The sequence below is a fragment of the Mobula hypostoma genome, chromosome 4, assembly GCF_963921235.1.
Source record: "Mobula hypostoma chromosome 4, sMobHyp1.1, whole genome shotgun sequence".
Taxonomy (NCBI): Eukaryota; Metazoa; Chordata; class Chondrichthyes; order Myliobatiformes; family Myliobatidae; genus Mobula; species Mobula hypostoma.
The window spans coordinates 169,678,609-169,701,006 of NC_086100.1; the positions used below are offsets into that span (position 1 = coordinate 169,678,609).

Genomic DNA, 22,398 nt, shown 5'->3' on the forward strand with positions numbered 1-22,398 from the left:
TCTCTCTCACAGTTCGCTATCGTCTTTAAAACTCCAAAGTACCGGGATGTGGACATTTCCAAGCCTGCCAGTGTGTTTGTCCAACTTCGCAGGAAATCCGACAACGAGACGAGTGAACCAAAGCCCTTCACGTACTACCCGTTAATTAAAGGTGACTCCCGTCCACTTTCACCGCCGCTCTCAGACACACCTCCCTCAGGATGTGCGATCCACATCTTCCTTGCTGACATGATAAAAATAGTTCAATACTTTTGGGAAAGAAGAGCTTACAAAAATATCACACTTCAGTCTCCCCCTCCCCTTACCCTTCTCACACCCCTCTCACCCATTCTCCGGTGCCCCTTCCCTCCCCCTCCCATACCCCCCCTCCCAACACCCCTTTTTCTTACCCCCTCACCTCCTCTCCCACTACTCCCTCCCCCCTCTTCCCTGCTCCCTTCACTCTCTCTCTGTCTTCCATCCCTCTCCCCGCGTTCCAATTTCTTCCCCTTTCTCCCTCTTCTCCCGTTCTCCCCACTCCTTCCCTTTCACCCCTCTCCTAACTCCTCCCCTAACTCCTCCCCATTGTGGCCTAGCTGAGTGGAGACATCTTTGCCGTTATGAATTGCTTGCCTTCAGTGATTTATGTGTGGAGGCCCTGCCTCAGCACAGGAGGCCAGTTAATCTACAAACGTGTGCACTTCCTGTCCCACAGATAAAGAGGAAGTACAGAGGAAACGACTGAAGCTTTTGCCAAATTTCTCAGATCACTTTGGAGGTGGAGCAGGGTCAGGTGGAGGACTTTACGGAGGAGGGGGTGGACCCGGTGGGGGTGAGTACATGGTGCAGATTAAATGTACTTCAGAGAAATGTAATGTGAGGAGATGCATTTTCATGTGTAGGTCCTGGGTGTATTTGTACGTGGGGAGCAAATCATGCAAAGTTCAGAAACCTTTCAAAGTGGGAGAGAGAATCTGTCTTTGTTAACCCCAGATTGCTCCGTTTATGTAGATGGGAATCCTGGTCAGCACGGACGAGATGGGCCAAAGGATCTATTTTCATTTTGATTAATTCTGTGAGTAGTGTACCTAGAACCACTGTCAGTCCATTTCAGTGAATGGAAACGCTGGTACTAACATGCAACTAAAAACACCCAGGGAAGATGTCTATAAATCCTAAAATTCCTTGTGTGCTGTTGTAAAGAGTTGACTCTTTGATCAAGGCAGCCAGCTGGTGAAAGGTCTGCTCAGCTAGTGATGCCTTCATGTTACCCCTTGGTGAGCATCACCACAGGATTGCATGAAGCCGATGGCCAAACGGCCTGTTTCCCTGCTGTATGACGTTTGGTGTGAGGGACAGACCGGCTTGTGTTCACACACCCAGAAAGTAGGAGAGCCTGGTCTTTCAGGTGAAGCCCAGGGGAAGGCCCGATGGCTGTCAGGATGTTAATGGTTGTATGTGGAAGTCTGAACTAAAGTGGATATTTACTGGTCGCTTGTGTTGTTTCTGAGGTTTTGCTGTGAAGTCGTCCACTGCTGGTGACCACATTTCACAAGTATATGTCGATTGTGAGGGGGGGGATAGACACAACTTCCTGCAGTCATGTCTCTTTTTTTCTGATATACATATAGGTTCCAATTACTTCACAGGATTTCAAGGATACACCAACTTTGGAAATTACGCTTACCCTCCAGGAACCACCAACTCCAGTGCAGGCATGAAACATGGTAATCACTGATAACCAAGAGAGATTGATTGGCCGGGTCTGTGCTGCATGGGGCAGGACATGTGGGTTTGGTGGGACGGTGGTGCAGAGGGAGCGTGTGGAGTGCAATGGGACAGTGGAGTACTGGAGAGCTCCACAGCTACAATCAGAGAGCTCTGGCCAGCGTAGGGCCCCCCCCACCCCAGTGGAGGGATGTCACTATGGTGGAGAATGTGGAAGCTTACTACGATTGTCTCAGTTCTGGGGCTGACTACTGAGGGAGAGAGTGGAGCTGTTCAAACTCTGTCCTGTTTTTCAAGGTGATTTGGACCACTCCTTGCGCTGGGGCCAGTCACTGGCTGGGACTGCGAGGGTCACTCTGTTGGGTGGTTTCACTGGGTCCTGTTCTGGGTGTTGGGCCTCAGTGCACCCAACACCCCTGGCCCTGTGTGTAGTGTTTGTCCTGGACCTTCTCACCAGTTACTGAGGTCCCAGTCGACAAGGGGATGGGGGGTTGAGCCAGTCTGTGGTGGAGGATGTAGCTGTGGAAGGGGAGGGGCAGGCTGGGGTTGGACAGGTGTTGGGTGGGTGAGCAGCTGGTGCATGGTGGGTGTATGGGTGGGCATACAGTGGGCATTGGGTGGGCCACTCTTTCCTTCTGGTGCAGCCACTGAAGAACTTCTGTTATCTGTAGCCGCAGTAGAGCCTGGACAGTCCCTATCGGAGAGTTCTACGTCCCCCCGTCTTGGACAGGCTCCAGAGGAGAGCTCCACGCCTTCCCACCAGCCCACCACACAGCCTGGAGACACCTCGAATGAGGCCGACATCACCTGCCCCAGACTGAACCAGCAACCTCAGGACCCAAGTAGGTTCCTCTGTCTGGGTAGCGATACTCGGGGTCTCATTTAGAATTTTGTGCTTGGTTTAATTTGTTCACTGAAGGAAGGTGAGAGAGTTTGATCACTTTCCATTAACGCTCTCTGGTGTTTCTGTCCCACCATCAACAGCCTAGGCTCATCTCTGACCACGACCAGACAGGCCAGGGCCTGCGAATCCATTAGTGAGTATCCCAAGGTCCTTCCAGCACCTGTAAGGCATAGTCCGGAGTGTGATAGAACACCCTCCGCTTGCCTGGGCGAGTGCGGCTCCAGTCACCCTCGATAAGCTCGACGCCATTCGGCACACAGCAGCCCGCTCTGTCCTGAGTTCCAGACTCACTTTATTTATCCCACGCACATTGAAACATACAGCAAAATATCGTGTTCTGCGTCAATGACCGGCGTGGTCCGAGGATGTGCTGGGGACAGCTTGCAGGGGTCGCTCGCCATGCTTCTGATTTGCCACAACTTACTAGCGCTAACCCGTGCTCTGGATCGTGGGAGGAAAGCAGAGCGCACAGAGGAGGCCCACGCGGTCACGGGGAGAATGCGCGGACAGCGGTGGGGACTGAACCCCTGTCTGCAGGCACTGTAAAAACGGCGCTGCGCTAACTGCGATGCGACCCGTGCCGCCCGGCCCGTGACCTCCATAGGCAAGGACAGGGGGGATGTGGAGCACCACCACTTGCAGGCTCCTGTTCCAGCTGTGTTACCACCCTGATCTGGTGGAGTGTCACTGTCAATGGGTCTAAACCCTGGGACGTGCCCCTCGACATTCCTTCCCCACGTAGACTGCGCGGGCTGAAGGTGGCCTTCCCCTCGCTTCTCCAGAGTAGTTCAGGTTGTGCAGTAACCCTTCAACCCCTCGTCACCAGCAAACCCACTTCCTGTCAATGAATGAAAACAAATATCAAACAAGTGCAAAGAGCGGTGAACTTCACCTTCTCACTTCCTGCCTTTCACCGGCACTCCTTTAAAGCAAGGCCTCTCGACCCAGAGGTCACAGGTTTAGGGTGAGAAGTGGAATATTCGACAGGATTCTGACAGAAAATTCTTCATTCAGGAGGTGTTGCTAGTGTGGAGCATGCTCCCGGTGGAGGTGATAGATGGTGGGTTCAGTTGTAACATGGAAGAGAAGCTTGGATGGGAGGGAGATGGTCTGGATGCAGGTAGGTGGGACTAGGCAGAAGATCGGGTCAGCATAGATTAGGTGGGCCAAAAGGCTTGTTTCCCTGCTGTAGTACTCTATGACTCAGTGACCCTATGAAAGAAGTAGTTCTGTGTCTGACCCCTTTTTGTCCACCCCCTTTTATGACTGATGCTCTGTCTCTCTCAGAGGCTGACTTTCTGTGAAGGTTGGTGGGTGATGGGCGGTGTGAACGTTGCAGACGCTGACCCCGTGGCTGTTTGCTTCCAGATCCGCTGTTCCTGGAGAAAGCTCTGGACTTGGCAGAGAGACACGCCAGAGCCCTGCTGGACTACTCGATGTCGGGAGACGCCAGGATGTTGCTAGCAGTGCAGCGTCACCTCACTGCCGCCCAGGACCAAAACGGAGACGCGTAAGTCGTCTGAGGACCAGAAAGGAGAGCTGGGAGCCGGGGGGCGGTGGGGGGAGGGAAGTCATCCTACCACCTCGACCTTCTCCATTGCCCCATGACCCTTGCCTTTGCCCCGGAATGTAACTCCGCCCTGTGACCCTTGCCTTTGCCCCGGAACGTAACTCCGCCCTGTGACCCTTGCCTTTGCCCCGGAACGTAACTCCGCCCTGTGACCCTTGCCTTTGCCCCGGAACGTAACTCTGCCCTGTGACCCTTGCCTTTGCCCCGGAACGTAACTCCGCCCTGTGACCCTTGCCTTTGGCCCAGAACGTAACTCCGCCCTGTGACCCTTGCCTTTGCCCCGGAACGTAACTCCGCCCTGTGACCCTTGCCTTTGCCCCGGAACGTAACTCCGCCCTGTGACCCTTGCCTTTGCCCCGGAACGTAACTCCGCCCTGTGACCCTTGCCTTTGCCCCAGAACGTAACTCCGCCCTGTGACCCTTGCCTTTGCCCCGGAACGTAACTCCGCCCTGTGACCCTTAACTCTGCCCCTTGATCTCATCTGATCTTGGCCAAATCACCTCAGTGCCATTCTCCTGCATGTAACCTACGATTTTGTTCGTATCTAAAATTCTCCATTTTACATTCGGGTGATGAGGGCCCCTGTGAAACTCTCAGGGAAAATCTGAATGAATTTGGGAGCCCCCTCCCATGAAGGATGGTATAGTTTATCTGATTGTAATCAATTGCTGGTAGTTCTTGTCACCAACATGAGTTCATCAGCGGTCTAGTTGCTCTTCAGGGCCCTACCAAGGCACAAACTAGCAATGTTTCTCTAATTAAGATGCAGGAGTCAAAGCTGTGTTTTAATATGCTGGGCAGTATCATTTTTATGTTCCTGCTTCTCCAAAAGGCTCAATGATTATTTGGAGTTTTGATTCAATCAGCATTTCATGGGTAATTTTTGAAATTAATTATTGCATTATAAATCTGCTGCATCACTTTGTAAGCTCAGGCTGCAGAAAGAACATAGAACAGTATGGCACAGGAACTGGCCCTTCGGCCCACAATGTCTGTACTGACCGTGATGTCAAATTAAACTAATCCTATCTGCCTACACAGTCAGATATTCCTCCATTCCCTGCCTGTTCACGTGTCTATCTAAATGCCTCTTAAATGTTGCGATTGTATCTGTTTCTACCACCAGCCCTTGTCAGCATGTTCCTGGCATCCACCACTGTCTACTGAATACTTGCATCCAAAATCTCCTTTAAACATCCCCCAGCTTTCCTTGAAGCTGTGCCTGTAGTGTTTGACATTTCATCCTGGGGCAAAGGCTGACTACCTTTTCTCTGCCTCTCAGAATTCTATATTCTTGTAACAGGTGACGCTTCAGCCTCTGGCCTTTAGAAAAACAATCCAAGTTTGTCCAGCCTCTTCTTCCAGCTAATAGTCTCTAGTCCAGGCAGCATCGTGCCGAGGCTCTTCAGCACCCCCTTCCAAAGCCACCACGTCCTTCCTGAACTGTGGTGACCAGAGCTGCAAACGGTACTCCAAAATGTGGCTCATTTTATACAGCTTCAAATTCCTTACCAACTTTTACCACAAGGCATAGGAGCAAAATTAGGCCATTCAGCCCATCGAGTCTGCTTCGCCATTCCATTATGGCTGATCCTGGATCCCACTCAACTCCATACATCTGCCTTCACACCAGAAAAAGGGGTAGGCCATTGAGAATGGAGTTGAGGAAAAACTTTTTCACCCAGAGGGTTGTGGATCTGTGGAATGCTGTGCCTCAGAAGGCAGTGGAGGCCAAGTCTCTGGATGCTTTCAAGAAAGAGTTAGATAGAGCTCTTAAAGATAGCGGAGTCAAGGGATATGGGGAGAAGGCAGGAAAAGGGTACTGATTATGGATGATCAGCCATGATCACAGTGAATGGCGGTGCTGGCTCGAAGGGCCAAATGGCCTACTCCCGCACCTATTGTCTATTGTCTATTTTACACTCGATACCTCGACCATGAAGGCAAGTTTGCCCGACACCTTCAATACCACTCTGTCTCCTTGTGTTGCCACTTTCTGGCATGTATAATCCCCAAGATCCCTCTGCACGTCAGTGCTCCTAAAGATCCCGCTATTTACTGTATAGTACCCTCCTGTATTTGATCTCCCAACGTACAACTCCTCACACCTGTCTGCATTAAACTCCACCTGTCCCTTTTCTGCCCATATTTCCAAATGGTCTCACTCCTGCTGAACCTCCCTCACTATTTTATGTCATCTGCAAACTTTGATATTTATTTATGTATATATTTGTACAGAAGGCACGGCTGGTCATAGTTCTCTCGTTAGGATAACATTCTGTCTTCTCTGGCCAGGCCAGTTTTGAATCCAGTCGACCAAGTCACCATGGATTCCACATGCCTTCATGTTCTAAATCAGCCTATGTGAGGGACCTGGCCAGATGTCTTATCATAGTCCAAGTGTTCAACATTAGGACATGTTATCTTGTTCGTTCTTGAGTACCAAGATGATAGAGGTGTTCTTAAAGCAGGGGGGTACCACAGCCTGAAGCAGGCAGGGGTTAAATACCCCTGCCAACTCTTCCCTACAGGATCAAAAGACATGGCCACGCACAGCATCTGGGTTTCACAGCCCTCCGTCAGCTGCTTACCTGGTCTACTGTCCCTGTCTGGTTAGTGGTATAAAAATCAGAGTGATCGCACCCTTCTAGTTCCTGAACCCTACCACCCTGCCTCACGGAATGTGCCCTCCGGGACGTTATTTCTAAGTGCCACACCTCTCTCTGTTGTGTCAGAAACATCTGAATCCAGGAGCACTGAGCTACCAGTCTGCCTCACTCTCAGCCAAGTCCTGTAATGGCTACATCATAGTTCCCCATACTGATCCAGGCTCTGAGTTTGTCTGCCTTGCCCGAAATAATTCCGTCCTTGGACTCACTTTACACCGCACGCTGTCGGAGCAGTGCTGCCAGGATAATCAAGGACATGACCCACCCAGCCAACACACTCTTCGTCCCTCTTCCCTCCGGGAGAAGGCTCAGGAGCTTGAAGACTCGTACGGCCAGATTTGGGAACAGCTTCTTTCCAACTGTGATAAGACTGCTGAACGGATCCTGACCCGATTCTGGGCCGTACCCTCCGAATATCCGGACCTGCCTCTCAATTTTTTTTGCACTACCTTACTTTCCCTTTTCTATATTCTATTTATGATTTATAATTTAAATTTTTAATATTTACTGTCGTTTTGTACTCCAGGGAGTGCAAAGCGCAGAATCAAATATCGCTATGATGATTGTACGCTCTAATATCAATTGTTTGGCAACAATAAAGTATAAAGTATAAATTATACTCCTTGCACTGGGACAATTACACTTCGGTCCATCCATGCCTCCATGTTCATTAACCTGGCCCTGTCTGTCCGTTCGTTCGGCCTTATTTGCCCCCCACCCCCTCCACTGACCGACCGACTGCCCGGGTTCCGTACCCCACCACCCTCCCGAGCAGCGCACAGCAAAGCTCGCTGACAGATGTCAGGTTGTTAGCACAAGTGAGAACTGGGGTGACAACAGGAAGATCAATAGGAAAACAAAAAAGGAAATGAAAGGTAAAGAGAATGCTTGAGAAAGACAGCAGCAAATGTTCGAAGGGCCAAAAATATCCTGTACACATGTGAAGAGGAAGAGGGTGGAATACACCGGAGAGCAGAGCGAGGTAGAAATGAAAACTTCAGTCTACCACCGACAAGGAAACTGCTGTCATTTCAGCAAAGGAAGGTCTGATTCAGATTCTGATGGGCTAAACGATGTTCAAAGGAAATGGGGTAAGAGGAGAGAGACTGCTCAGCAGGTCAGGCAGTATCTGTGGAGACAGAAACAGACGCCCAGCCCATGGGATAGGACAGGTGCTCTGTCAGTGTGAAAAGGGCAGATGCCTGGTCAGTGAGACCATATTAGACAAATGTCCGGTCAGTGGGATAGGACAGGTGCTCTGTCAGTGTGAAAGGGGCAGATGCCCGGTCAGTGAGACCATATTAGCAAACGTCCAGTCGGTGTGACCATGTTAGACAGATGTCTGGTCAGTGTGACGGGACACATGTCCGGTCAGTGTGATGAGACAGATGTCCGGTCGTGTGACCATGTTAGACTGCTGTCTGTCCTTGCTTGGGCTCCGTCATATCTCACAGGAACAGGAGGAAACGAGGAGGGTGTGTGGATGCTGTGTCAGCAAAAAATGGACTTTCTAACCACAATAAGAAAGGATGGAATGTGTCAGGAAATGTGAAGCCGGAGATGGGAAAACCAGTACTGCGGAAACAGTGCGTGCTAGTTACTGAGAGGCATAAATCCTTTGTCAGAAGGGCTGTATTGTTAAACCTTGTTTTCTCTTCTGAAATATCAGGGCATTACATCTAGCGATCATTCACCTCCAGCCAGCTGTGGTTCAGCACCTTCTACATGTTATCGTCAGCCTACCTGGCCAGGACATCATCAACATGAGAAACGATCTGTATCAGGTACATGTCTGTCTGTGTCTAACTCTGAGAACCATCTTGTGCCAAACTAATTAACTTGGTAACCAATGCATTACTAAGGCAATCTTTTCATATCCGTCCATTCCTGTTCCTTTCTAATTGTCTGAGTCGTGCCTGCCTGCTTCCCCACCCGACAGTGCATTCTAGGCACTGTAAAAACCTGCCCAGGACATCGCCTTCAAACTTGCCCTCTCCACAGAAAATGTTCAAACAGATGAGTCCTGATGGGTTTTCAGCCTGAACCATTAACGGTTTCTGTCTCCACAGAAGCTGCCTGACCTGCTGAGTGTTTCCTGCATTTTCTGTTTCATTTCAGTTGTCTGCATTTTTTCGTTAAGGAATAAGTGTTTAGGGAGGTGGGGGTAAGACACCAGCCAAGCCAGCTCATTTGTCCTGGGCGGTGTTGAGTGTCAGTGGTGCAACATTCGTCCAAGCAAGGAGAGTGTTCCACCACACTCTTGACTTGTACTTTGCAGGGGACTGAAAGGCCTCGTGGTGTCAGGAGGTGGACACAACAGATGTCTGTCCCCTGGCCTGCTCTTACAGCAGTTACATGACTGGCCAGTGGTGACTGCCAGACATTTGATTCAGTGATGGGCATGTCCTGGAGTGCCCAGGGCAAGTGGTTGGATTATCTTTTGTTGGAGACGACCATTGCCTGGCACCTTGTGTGTGGGAACGTTCCCCTGAATGTTGCCCAAGTCTTGCTGCACACAAGAGTGGGTTGCTTCATGTACTGAGGTGTTGGGAATGGAATTAATCCATGAATGACCCAGTTTCACCTCATGACAGGAGGAGGGTCATTGATGAAGCAGCTGAAGATGGCTGGGTCGAGGAATTGTCCCGGGGCAGTCCTGGGGCTCGGATGATTGACCACAACCTTCTGCTCTGGTCAGCTGTGGCCAGAGGGTTCAGCACAGTTCCCAGGAACGTGATTTTTTTTCCTGCTGCTTCCAGTCCAGAGTTGAAGCTGGACTCCACCATTCCCGCCCGGACCACAGGCAGAGGAGAGATCCTCCTGCGGTGCGGACTGCCGGCATACCGTGTACCGTAACTCTGTCTGACGGCTGTTTCTGTTTTCAGACACCGCTGCACCTGGCTGTTATAACTCGACAGGCGGAGGTGGTGGAGCTGTTGCTGCAGGCTGGGGCTGACCCCAGCCTGCTGGACTGCCACAGTAACTCTGTTCTTCACCTGGCCGCAGAGCAGGGGGATGTCAAGATGCTCGGTGTGCTGCTGAGAGGAAAGAACAAGGCTGTGTTGGATCTCCTACCCCTTCCAAACAATGCAGGTGTGTACGGGCACTGAGCACTGGGCTGGGTGTGGGGCAGGTGGTCTCTGACAATCAGAAACTTGTTTATTGTAGGTTCTGTGAAATCTTTGTTTTGCACACCATCCATAATGATCACATCAATACATCGAGGTCGTGGGCGGGAGAACAGGATGCAGGATGTAGTGTGACTGTGAAAGTGTTCCATTTTCTATAATTCTCCAATGGCTTGACTCTAGGCATGGTTTTAATTGTGCTTAACAGTCCGTAAGTTAGCTGCATTTAAAGTTTTGACAGCTTCGCAAGGCTTCAGTAATGGAAAGGCTGAGAAACATTTGAAAATATCTGATCGAATTGGTTGGGACACGAAGAGACGGCTGGACAGCAGGCGAGCATGGCAGAAAAGGTGGTTGCTGGGTCCCGGGGGGAGGATGGATTCCAGGAGGGCAGAGGTAGGAGAGGGTAGCTGGCTCGCAGGAGATGAGGGGGAGAGGGGGGCCTTGGATGCAGGGCGAAGGAAGAGGAAGCTGGGTGAAGAGAGAGGGGATCAGATCCAGGGAAGGGATGTGAAACCACCCGTTCCCGGGGGAGAGCAGTGTTCACTCACAGTGGACTAAGCTGTTAACCCAAAGGGGAAAGGAGCAAGTCTAAGTGTAGAGGATGATAACTCCGCTTGGGGTTCAGGGATTGCGAAGGCTCAGGAAGACATCTCAAACTTTGACAAACTTCTGTAGATGTGTGGTGGAGAGCATACTGACTGGCTACATCACAGCCTGGTATGGAAACACCAATGTCCTTGAATGGAAAACCCTACAAAAAGTAGTGGATACAGCCCAGCCCACCATGGGTAAAGCCCTCCCCACCATTGAGCACATTTACATGGAGCGTTGTCGCAGGAAAGCAGCATCCATCATCAGGGGCCCCCAGCACTTAGGACATGCTCTCTCCTTGCAGGAAGATGGTACAGGGGCCTCGGGACCCACACCACCAGGTTCAGAAACAGTTACTACCCCTCAACTTTAGGCTCCTGAACCAAAGGGGGATAACTTCCCTCAACTTCATGTGCCCCATCATTGAAATGTTCCCACAAGCAATGGGCTCACTTTCAAGGACTGTTCATTTCATGTTCTTGATACTTACTGCTTATTTATGTAACAGCCTTTGCCCCAACTGACTCCCGTTGCCTTGGGTGAATAACCGTCGACCCCGCCAAGCAGTGCAAATGCTTTGGTGTGGATACGGCGTGAGGCGCCCAGAGATCAGCCACGACACAAATATCAAACAATATACCAAGTGCGCGTAGAGAATTATACTTCATAGCAAGTTTTGGTGATGGGTTAGTAGCAGCAACTAAAAGAAAAGGCTCCACATAAGTAACTTATCAGTCTTGTGGGTGTTGAGAAATCGAGGACCACGCCCTATCATCCGCAGGGCGATCCCCAGCCGGAAAGGTTTACTCGGATGCTGCTAGACATGCTCGGGACTCTGGAGATCAGCAAAAAGAATCATTGGAGTCGACATATTGGGCATCTGGTTCACTGTTACAACTGTACACACAACAAAGCTACTGGTTACTCGCCCTATTATCTTATGTTTGGGCGCAAGGCAAGGTTGCCCATTGGCCTTTGTTTCGGGACTGATGCGGGTGAGGTATCGCCAAAGCCTTACCTGAAGTATGTGTCTGATAAGAGGAAAGAGCTGAAAAGAGCTTATGAGTTGTCAGTCATCTCCATATCATCGCCACTGACACATACAGGGGTACAATACTCCCTTCCCTGAAGTCAATAACCAGCTCTTTTGTTTTACTGACATTGAGGGAAAAGTTGTTGTCACTAGACTATCTCCTTCCTGTGCTTCAACCCATCATTCTTTGAGACACGACCCACTACAGCGGGGTTAAGGGCGGAATCTGACTACACCGTTGTGCAGTAAGGTGGGTTTGAGGACTTTGCCCAGGAAAGGAAGGTCATTTGGGATTCCCATTGGAATTTCTGGAGTGCGCAGTTCACTTAAACCACCAGCATGAGTTCCCTGTAATTCGAAAGCATCACCACTGTAGGCTGTGGGTTTGGGGATGTGTGCCTTGTGGAAGTGGCTGCTTTCGGAGTTGCCCACTGTACCTCACACCACACCTGGGACAGGAGTCCTGCTCTGGGAATGCTACACTGGTGCCAGACTGCGTGACAATGCTTGCAAACTGCCACCAGCACATCCTTGGGTGTGTTGGTCGTTGATGCAAATGATGCATGTTTAGATGTACATGTGATAAGTAAAAGATCTGAAAGGTGAATCTCTGTGAGAGCTCCAGCACCAGTAACTCCATGAAGTTTGCCCCAAATGTTTGCAGGAGTGGGGTGAGGAACCAGAGAGTGTCTCACATGGTCAGAGTTAGAACTGACAACTACTGTGCTGACACACTAGGTTGAAAGGACCCCTGGTATTAAGTAAGAATGAGGCACCATTAAAAGATTCTTGGTCATAGAAACAGGCCATTCGGCCCACCATGTCCATGCTGACCATTGTAACTAACCCATTTCCAAATCTCTGTCTCCAGCACCCTCTTAGCTAGTGTGTATGAGAATCCAGGAGAAACGTTTGCTCCTCAGATTGCCTCTAAACTGCTTACCCTCAACCTCTGCCCTCTGGATTTCAATGTCAACGTCAAGTTCACTGCCAAATGTGCAGTCACCCATATGCACAGGTGCAATGAATTGCAGCACCTAAAACACAAGACCCATTCACATAACTTAGAAATAATGAAGAAAAACATAAATTTTACGAGAAAGAACACAATTAGTAAGAGAAAGTCTATTTTAGTGCAAAGTGATCATGGTGTTGTTCTGCTAAAGGGACTAGAGTTTTGCCATGGGGAAATGTTTTCTACTATCTACCCATCTATATCTTTCATAATTCTGTACTCAGCCTCTTTTCCAGGGAGAACAAACCCAGAGTATTCTGTCTGAACTGAAATACTCACAGGAGTATCCTAGTGAATCCAGTGCATCCTCTCCAATCAGGTCCTCCCATGCCAGGAGTGGGTGAGGTGGGGCCTGGTCCTGTTCAGCCTCTGGGGCCTTTCCCACCTCTGGAAAGCTCCCAGCCGCCTCCATAGTGACACCTTGTGGTTAGTTTCAGAAATGGACTCTTGGCTGGACGGTGAATAGCAACACTTTTTTTTAACGTAGTCAGATAAGACTTTGGGGCAGAGGATATCAACAAAATCAAAGCTGCAGACAAACAACATAGAAAGTAAACATGAATTATCTGCTTTCCAGAGATGATAATAGGAACTTAAAGGAGATGGACCTTAAAAATGCTGTGTCACCTTGTGGTTAGGAAGTAACATTAAAGCTTGGGTTATGCATCACGAATGTATCTTGTAGGGGGAGAGCTTGTACTAGAAAATCAAAAGCATATAGTTTTGAAAGAAGGAATAGAAATGCCTAGTTATATCAGGTGGTGTGTGGACTTGGGCACTAGGGTGCCACTGCATCAAAGTTCAAAAGTTCAATGTAAATTTATTATCAAAGTACATATATGTCACCATATACAACACTTTTCTGGTGACATTCACAGTAAGTACAAGGAAACGCAATAGAATCAATGAAAACTACATGCGACAAAGATGGATAAACAACCAATGTGCAAAAGACAACAAGCAGCAATTACAAAAAAAAATCCAAACAAGAGATAAACATAACAACTAACAAGCGAGCAATAAATACTCAGAACACAAGTCGCAGAGTCTTTAAGAGTGAGTCTGTAGATTGTGGGATGAGTTCAGTGTTGGGATGAGTGAAGTTATCCCCTCTGATTCGAGTCTGATGGTTGAGGGGTAGTAACTGTTCCTGAACTTGGTGGTGTGGGTGCTGAGGTTCCTGATGAGCATGGGGTGGGGGGAGGAGGGGGGGTCCTTGCTGATAGACACTGCTTTCCTACGACAGCACTCCTTGTAAGTGTGCTCAATGGTGGGGAGGCCTTTACCTGTGATGGACTGGGCTCTATCTGCTACGTTTTGTAGGCTTTTGCATTCGATCTTATCGGTGTTCCCATACCAAGCCAAGATGCAATCAATTCAGTATGCTCTCCACTGCATGTCTATAGAAGTTTGTCAGTTTTAGATGACAAGCCAAATCTATGTAATCTTTTAATAAAATAGAGACATGGCCATGCCTTCTTTGTAATGGCACTTAAATGCTGGGCTTAGGACAGGTTCTCTGAAATGATAACAGTGAGTTGCTGACCCTCTCCACCTCTGGTCCCCCCCATGCGGACTGGCTCATGGACCACTGGTTTCCTCCTCCTCTAGTCAATAATCAGTCCTTTGTTGCTGTGGAACCACTCAGCCAGATTTTCAGTCTTCCTCCTATATGCTGATTCGTCACTACCTTTGATCAGCCCACGACAGTGCTGTCATCAGTAAGCTTAAACGTAGCATTGAAACTGCACTTAGCCTCATGGTCATAAGTGTAAGGCGAGTAGAGCAGGGGGCTACGCACACAGCCTCGTGGTGCACCTGTGCTGATGGAGATTGTGGAGGAGATGTTGTTGCCGATCTGAACTGACTGGGGCCTGCGAGTGAGGCAATCGAGCACCGAGTTGCACAAGGGGGTGTTGAGGCCTCGGCCTTGAAGCTTTTTGATTAGTTTAGAGGGGATGATAGTATTGAATGCTATCAGTTGTTAATGATGTATGGACCTTCACTGCCCCGTTGTTCTGGGATTGAGTGAAGAGTTAATGAGATGACATCGGCTGTTGACCTGTTGTGACCGTGGGCAAACTGGAGAGGATCTAAGTTTCTCCTCAGGCAGGAGTTGACCTGTTTCATCACTAGCCTCTCAAAGCATTTCATCAGGGTGGATATAAATATGGACGAAGGTCACTGAGGCATGTAAGCTTGTTCTTCTTGGGCACCAGTATAACTGAAGCCAGCTGGAGGCAGACTGCGGAAGCATTACTGAGGTTCTACCTGTCCTTGCTGTTGCAGAAGGTAGGCCTGGCCCTGTTACTGTGCCATGTCCCAGCTGGCTGGATGTTGCTGCACTGCCCATCCTTTGTGGAAGGAACTTCCTAGTAAATAGCTTTGACTGCAAGTCCGTCAGGTAGTAATCATCTCGGTGGGATGTGATGAACCCAAACCATTTGGCAGAATGCCTCATCACAAGGTCTCACTAACAAGCACCAGGCTGGCAGTGAACAGGAGCCTCACAGTCAGATTGTTCCGGTCCAGATGACGTATCATCCTCAATACTCGCTGCCCTCAGGCTGGCTGTGGTTGGAAAGGAGACGTCACCTACATTTTTGGAAGGAGTATGTAGAGATGGGTGCAAGGGCCTCTGCCCCAGTTCCTCTCCAGCATCTGATCACGGGGCTGTTCCCAGGGACACACAGTGAAACTCAGTGCAACTGTGCTAAGGCTCTGTGGAGAAGGACCACAGACAAGGCTGCTTCTGCCAGATGCTCATTGAGGGACAGTGTTGGGAAGCCCCTGGAACAGTGTCCCCTCAGGAGACCACATGAGTGGCAAGCTTTCTATATTTACGTGGCATGCAAAAGTACGGGCACCCCTGGTCAAAATTTCTGTTACTGTGAATAGTTAAGCGAGTAGAAGATGAACTGATCTCCAAAAGTCATAAAGTTAAAGATGAAACATTATTTTCAACATTTTAAGCAAGATTAGTGTATTTTTTTTGTACAACTTTAGAGTGGAAAAAAAGAAAGGAGCGCTATGCAAAAGTTTGGGCACCCCAAGAGATTTGAGCTCTCAGATAACCTTTACCAAGGTCTCAGAACTTAATTAGCTTGTTAGGGCTATGGCTTGTTCACAGTCATCATTAGGAAATGCCAGGTGACGCAAATTTCAAAGCTTCATAAATACCCTGACTCCTCAAACCTTGTCCCAACCATCAGCAGCCATGGGCTCCTCTAAGCAGCTGCCTAGCACTCTGAAAATTAAAATAAATGATGCCCACAAAGCAGGAGAAGGCTATAAGAAGATAGCAAAGTGTTTTCAGGTAGCCATTTCCTCAGTTCGTAATGTAATTAAGAAATGGCAGTTAACAGGAACGGTGGAGGTCAAGTTGAGGTCTGGAAGACCAAGTAAACTTTCCGAGAGAACTGCTCGTAGGATTGCTAGAAAAGCAAATCAAAACTCCCTTTTGACTGCAAAAGACCTTAAGGAAGATTTAGCAGACTCTGGAGTGGTGGTGCACTGTTCTACTGTGCAGCGACACCTGCACAAATATGACCTTCATGGAAGAGTCATCGGAAGAAAACCTTTCCTGCGTCCTCACCACAAAATTCAGCGTCAGAAATTTGCAAAGGAACATCTAAACAAATCTGATGCATTTTGGAAACAAGTCCTGTGGACTGATGAAGTTAAAATAGAACTTTTTGGCTGCAATGAGCAAAGGTATGTTTGGAGAAAAAAGGGTGCAGAATTTCATGAAAAGAACACCTCTCCAACTGTTAAGCACGGGGGTGGATCGATCATGCTTTGGGCTTGTGTTGCAGCTAGTGGTACGAGGAACATTTCACTGGTAGAGGGAAGAATGAATTCAATTAAATACTAGCAAATTCTGGAAGCAAACATCACACCGTCTGTAAAAAAGCTGAAGATAAAAAGAGGATGGCTTCTACAACAGGATAATGATCCTAAACACACCTCAAAATCCACAGTGGACTGCCTAGAGGCGCAAGCTGAAGGTTTTGCCATGGCCCTCACAGGCCCCCGACCTAAACATCATCAAAAATCTGTGGATAGACCTCAAAAGAGCAGTGCATGCTAGACGGCTCAAGAATCTTGCAGAACTAGAAGCTTTTTGCAAGGAAGAATGGGCGAAAATCCCCCAAACAAGAATTGAAAGACTCTTAGCTGGCTACGAAAAGCGTTTACAAGCTGTGATACTTGCTAAAGTGGGTGTTACTAAGTACTGACCATGCAGGGTGCCCAAACTTTTGCTTTGGGCCCTCTTCCTTCTTTTTGTTATTTTGAAACTGTAAAAGATGGAAATAAAAAAGTAATCTTGCTTAAAATATTAAATAAATGTGTCATCTTTAACTTTATGCCTTTTGGAAATCAGGTCATCTTTTACTTGCTTAGGTATTCACAGTAACAGAAATTTTGATCAGGGGTGCCCAAACTTTTGCATGCAACTGTATTTGTGTTTTTTATAAACTTTACACCACATAATGTAATAACTATGAAAGTAAATGCTCTGTGGTGTTTCTTCATTTGGATATAGATATTAGGATTCAAGTCTATTCAAGTCAAGTCAAAAAGGTTCTCCTAGAACGAGGTAGACCATTATTAATGTTCTCCGTACTCTTTCAATCTTATGTCTTTCCTGTAGGTCATCTTCTTCTTCATGTGCCTTGCGTGTTACACGCTTGGGCGATCATGGCACTCCACATCGAACGATCCCTCGCAGCGTCAGTGATATCTCACACACTTAGATCTGTTAGTTCTTTCACAGTGTCCATTTATTTTCTCCTTTGCCTTCCTCTACCGCATTTCCCAGGCATACGGCTTTGTAAAGTGAGACATTGTACTTCTCCCTTTCTGATGACATGGCCCAGGAATTTAAGTTTCCCCTCATTTAATGTTCTCATTAAAGATCTTTTTGTATGGCCGCATTGGAATACTGTCTCATTAGTTACCCTATCTCTATTTGATATTTTCAGCATTCTTCTAAGAAACCACATTTCTGTTGCTTCTAAGTTTCTTTGGAGTTCTGGTGTTATAGTCCATGTTTCAGAAGCATACAGCAAGATTGACCAGGTGTAACATTTTAGTAGCCTAAGCCTAGTTGTCATAGATATGTCTGTTGGTAAAAATGGGTTTCATTTTTTGGAAGTTGGTTTTGGTAATGGCAATTCTTCTTTTTATTTCTACTTTACTTCTAGCATCTTGTGATATAAAGCTACCAAGGTAATGAAAGCTGGTCTTTTGTTCAATCTCTTGGTTATCGATGTACAATTGGCAGTTGGGAGTATCCTGCTGTTTTGATATTAACATACATTTGGTTTTTTTACAGTTTATGGTTAGACCAAAATCTGCACTTGATTGTACTACTTTGTCTAGGAGGATTTGTAGGTCTTCTGCAGCACTTGCTATTAGTGTGGTATCGTCTGCATATCTTATATTGTTGATGTTAACACCTTCAATTTTTATCCCACCTAGGTCTTCTATTTCTCTGAGAATCATTTCACTATAGATATTAAATAATTCCGGTGATGCAACGCATCCCTGTCTAACTCCTCTGAATTTTAGTCCAACTGCTTATATTATCATCAATTTTTACCGCTGCCATTTGATTCCAATCTAAATTTTGAACCAGTTGTTGGTCCCTTCTGTTTATGTTTAGTTTAGCGAGAATTTGAAATAATTTTTCATGTTGCACTTTGTCAAATGCTTTAGTGAAATCAATAAAACATAAAAAGACATCATTTTGATATTCAATTGCCCTTTCTGAAAGCATTCGTAGTATGAAAATTGTGTTCTTAGTTCCTCTATCCTCAATAAACCCATACAGTATTGCAGTTTAGAAGTTTCTGGCCTTAACTTGTTTTTAATTCGACGCAGAATAATTTTTAACAAGATCCTTATTATGTGATTCATAAGACTGATTGTTCTATAATTTTCGCAGTCAATAGTTCCAGAAATTTTTGGCAGAGTTATAAATACTGATTTCAGAAGATCGTCAGGCAATACACCAGACTCATATATGCCATTAAACAGTTCAAAAAGAGTATTTATGCCCAGATCTTCTAGGGCTTGTATCACTTCCACTGAAATTTCATCAGGTCCAGTAGCTTTACCATGTTTCATGCTTTTCATAGCTTTAGTTATTTCTTCTTTGGTAATAGGTGGGCCAGAATTAGGGTGTTTAATATCTGGGGGTTCCCCTCTATTATCTTCAAAAAGCTGCTCTATATACTGAATCCACCTCTCGCATACTTTATCTGGATCTGTTAGTATGGATCCGTCTGCTGATCTTATGCATCCTGTAGAGGAGGATTTCTTAATTCCAGTAATTTCCTTAATTTTCTTGTCCATTTCTTTGCTGTTGTTAATATGGCGTTCTACTTCATTGTATTTTTGATTCAGCCATTCTTCCTTTGCAGTATTGCACAATTGTCTGGTCTGTCTGTCTGGCTCTCTTCATTATTCTTCAGCAACCTTCTTTGTTCCATCAGATCTAAAATTTCTTGGGTTATCCACCCCTTGATGGTGTGTTGGATTTCTTGTACTGGGATTAACTCCTCTGCTGATTGCTGTATAGCATATTTAAATCTGTCCCAAACAGGTGTTGTTACGTTTTCGTTGAGGTGTTCTTTTACAGCTGTTTTGAATTGTTGCTTAAGGCTGCTAACATTTTTAAGTTCTCCCAACATATACTTCTTTCTCTTTTTTCCACGATTCAGTTTCCTTAATTTTGTTTTGATGGTAGCTATTACTGGATGGTGATCTGAACCACAGTCTGCTCCTGTGTGGGCTTTAGAATTTGTGATATTATTTCTGAAGCGTTCATTGATGGTAATGAAATCTATTTGATTCCTTGTTCTGTCTCCAGGGTTAATCCAAGTACACAATCTACGTAGGTGGTTGGAAGTTGATATCTTAGGCCTGTCAGAAATTAGATGGACCGACAGTGGCAAATTCTCTGATAATGTATTCTGGAAGCCAACAGCATATGTATGGAGTTGGAATTATTTTAACCAAACAAGTATCAAAATGTCTTACGGGATATTGGGTGATATCCAACGGGTTGCTTTCAGTTAAATTAAGGAGTAACCCTTTTAACATTAGCAATCCAAGCCAATGCATCAACAAACGATACGGATGAAGACGTTATCAACAAGTTTTATGAAGATCTCGACAGTGCTTATAAGCAATGTAAATCTCAGGATATAAAACTAGTCATGGGAGATTTTAACTCCAAACTTGGACAGGAAAGGGTTGATAACATCATAGGACCTTTTGGATTAGGGGAGAAAAATGAAAATGGAGAAAGGTTTACTGATTGGTGTGTCAGAAACAACCAATAAAAACCATCCCCGTAGATTGTGTGCTTAGATTAGCCCTGGAGATAGAACAAGGAATCAAATAGATTTCATTACCATCAATGAACGATTCCTGTAGGTAGGTGAGCAAAACTGCACAGCATACTCCAAGCTCCTCACCAACATCCTTGCTAGGCTCCTGATTAGTACAGGCATAAGAAGTAATGGGGAGAAGGGGGAAGAATGGGGCTGAGAGGGATAATGAATCGGTGATGATCAAATGATAGCACAGACTGGATGGGCTGAATGGCCTAATTCTGCTCCTACGTCTTATGGTCTTAAGAACTGAGCTTGTGAGCTCTGGCTGTACGTGTGTGGTCATGGCTGACTGCTGTCATTTCATTCTCCTTGCTGAAATTTCATACACCATGGCAGAACTTTTCCAATGTTTATCCTTTCAGTGAATTTGTTATGCCACATTAAAACTTAAAGCCACTAATTAATGGTGAAATCCAAGTCTCTGGGGAGAAGTTCAGCCCCTGGAGCCTGTGCTAACACAAACACTGTTGCCCAATGTACAGCCAGTGTAAAACAGGGAAAATTAAACAATTATTTCAGCCCACGAAGCAGTAGCCACCCACAGAGAAGGCAGTGTGACAAAGTCTTGCACAGAGTCTTGTCATCTTCAGAAGTTTTCTGATGACTCTGCCATAGTTGGATGCATCAGCAAGGGAGATGAGGCTGAGTACAGGACTACGGTAGGAAACTTTGTCACATGGTGTGAGCAGAATTATCTGCAGCTTAATGTGAAAAAGACTAAGGAGCTGGTGGTAGACCTGAGGAGAGCTAAGGTACCGGTGACCCCTGTTTCCATCTAGGGGGTCAGTGTGGACATGGTGGGGGATTACAAATACCTTGGGATACGAATTGACAATAAACTGGACTGGTCAAAGAATACTGAGGCTGTCTACAAGAAGGGCCAGAGCCGTCTCTATTTCCTGAGGAGACTGAGGTCCTTTAACATCTGCCGGACGATGCTGAGGATGTTCTACGAGTCTGTGGTGGCCAGTGCGATCATGTTTGCTGTTGTGTGTTGGGGTAGCAGGCTGAGGGTAGCAGACACCAACAGAATCAACAAACTCATTCATAAGGCCAGTAATGTTGTGGGGATGAAACTGGACTCTCTGATGGTGGTGTCTGAAAAGAGGATGCTGTCCAAGTTGCATGCCATCTTGGACAATGTCTCCTATCCACTACATAATGTACTTGTTGGGCACAGGAGTACATTCAGCCAGAGACTCATTCCACCGAGATGCAACACAGAGCGTCATAGGAAGTCATTCCTGCCTGTGGCCATCAAACTTTACAACTCCTCCCTTGGAGGGTCAGACACCCTGAGCCAATAGGCAGGTCCTGGACTTATTTCCTGGCATAATTTACATATTACTATTTAATTATTTAAGGTTTTATTACTATTTAATTATTTATGGTGCAACTGTAACGAAAACCAATTTCCCCCAGGATCAATAAAGTATGACTATGACTATGACTATGACAGATAGGTGCACCTTCGATTTAAAGGCAAGCACGTGCCTGAAAGAAGAGGCAGCCCTGTTTATCGAGTGATTTCACTTAAGCTGACAGTACAGTCAGAGCAAACCTGCTGGACTTTCCCATTTGGGACAAAAGACCTGCAGTTCAGCGGGATTGGGTATCACTTTTCCTGATGGGGCACTTTGGCAGGTATGGTCTGCTTTGATTTATCCTGTCCTCTGCCTTGGGTGGCTGGTGATCCCAGTAGAGTTGTACAGCACAGAAACAGACCCTTCAGCCCAACTTGTTCATGCTGACCAAGTTGCCTACTTGAGCTAGTCCCATTTCCCTGGGCTTGACCCACATTCCCTTAAACCTTGAGGAGAGTCTCAGCCTGAAACATTGACTATATTCCTCAAACTCGATGCTGCCCGACTTGCTGAGTTTCTCCAGAACTGTGTGTGTCGCTCCTTTTCTATCCAGGTACTTCTCCGAATGTCTTTAAAACAATGTATTTACACCCAACTCGTACCATTTGTCAGACCAATATTCTTGCGGTCAGGTTTGTTAAAGCTGTTGGGGAGGGTTTAAGCTAATTTGGCAGGAGGGTGGGAACAGGAGTGAAGGGACTCAGGATAGGACAGGTGGTTAAAAGAAAAAGCAAAGCTAGCAGGCAGTCAGTGGGTCAGTTAAGGAGGGCAGGCAGATATTAGGACAAATTGCCGCCAGCAGGGCATTAGGGATGCAGAGTCAAAAAGGGTAGCAAATACAGTACTCAGAGTGTTATATCTCAGTGCACAGAGTATAAGAATTAAGGTGGATGATCTTGTTGCACTTTTACAGATTGTCAGGTATGATGTTGTGGCCATCACTGTCTCATGGCTGAAGGATGATTGTAGTTGGCAGCTGAATGTCCAAGGTTACACGTTGTATTTGA

General features: G+C 46.8%; 1 protein-coding gene across 2 annotated transcripts in view; it reads left to right on the plus strand.

The window, feature by feature from the left end:
* Positions 1-22,398, plus strand: part of nfkb1 (nuclear factor of kappa light polypeptide gene enhancer in B-cells 1) — a 126,903-nt gene that overhangs the window by 75,832 nt on the left and 28,673 nt on the right. For both annotated transcript variants that reach the window (XM_063046963.1, XM_063046962.1), the window contains exons 11-17: positions 13-151; positions 695-811; positions 1,611-1,706; positions 2,379-2,549; positions 3,980-4,121; positions 8,521-8,635; positions 9,737-9,944. In XM_063046963.1, the coding sequence (XP_062903033.1) occupies positions 13-151; positions 695-811; positions 1,611-1,706; positions 2,379-2,549; positions 3,980-4,121; positions 8,521-8,635; positions 9,737-9,944 (988 nt within the window). The remainder of the gene's footprint in view (positions 1-12; positions 152-694; positions 812-1,610; positions 1,707-2,378; positions 2,550-3,979; positions 4,122-8,520; positions 8,636-9,736; positions 9,945-22,398) is intronic.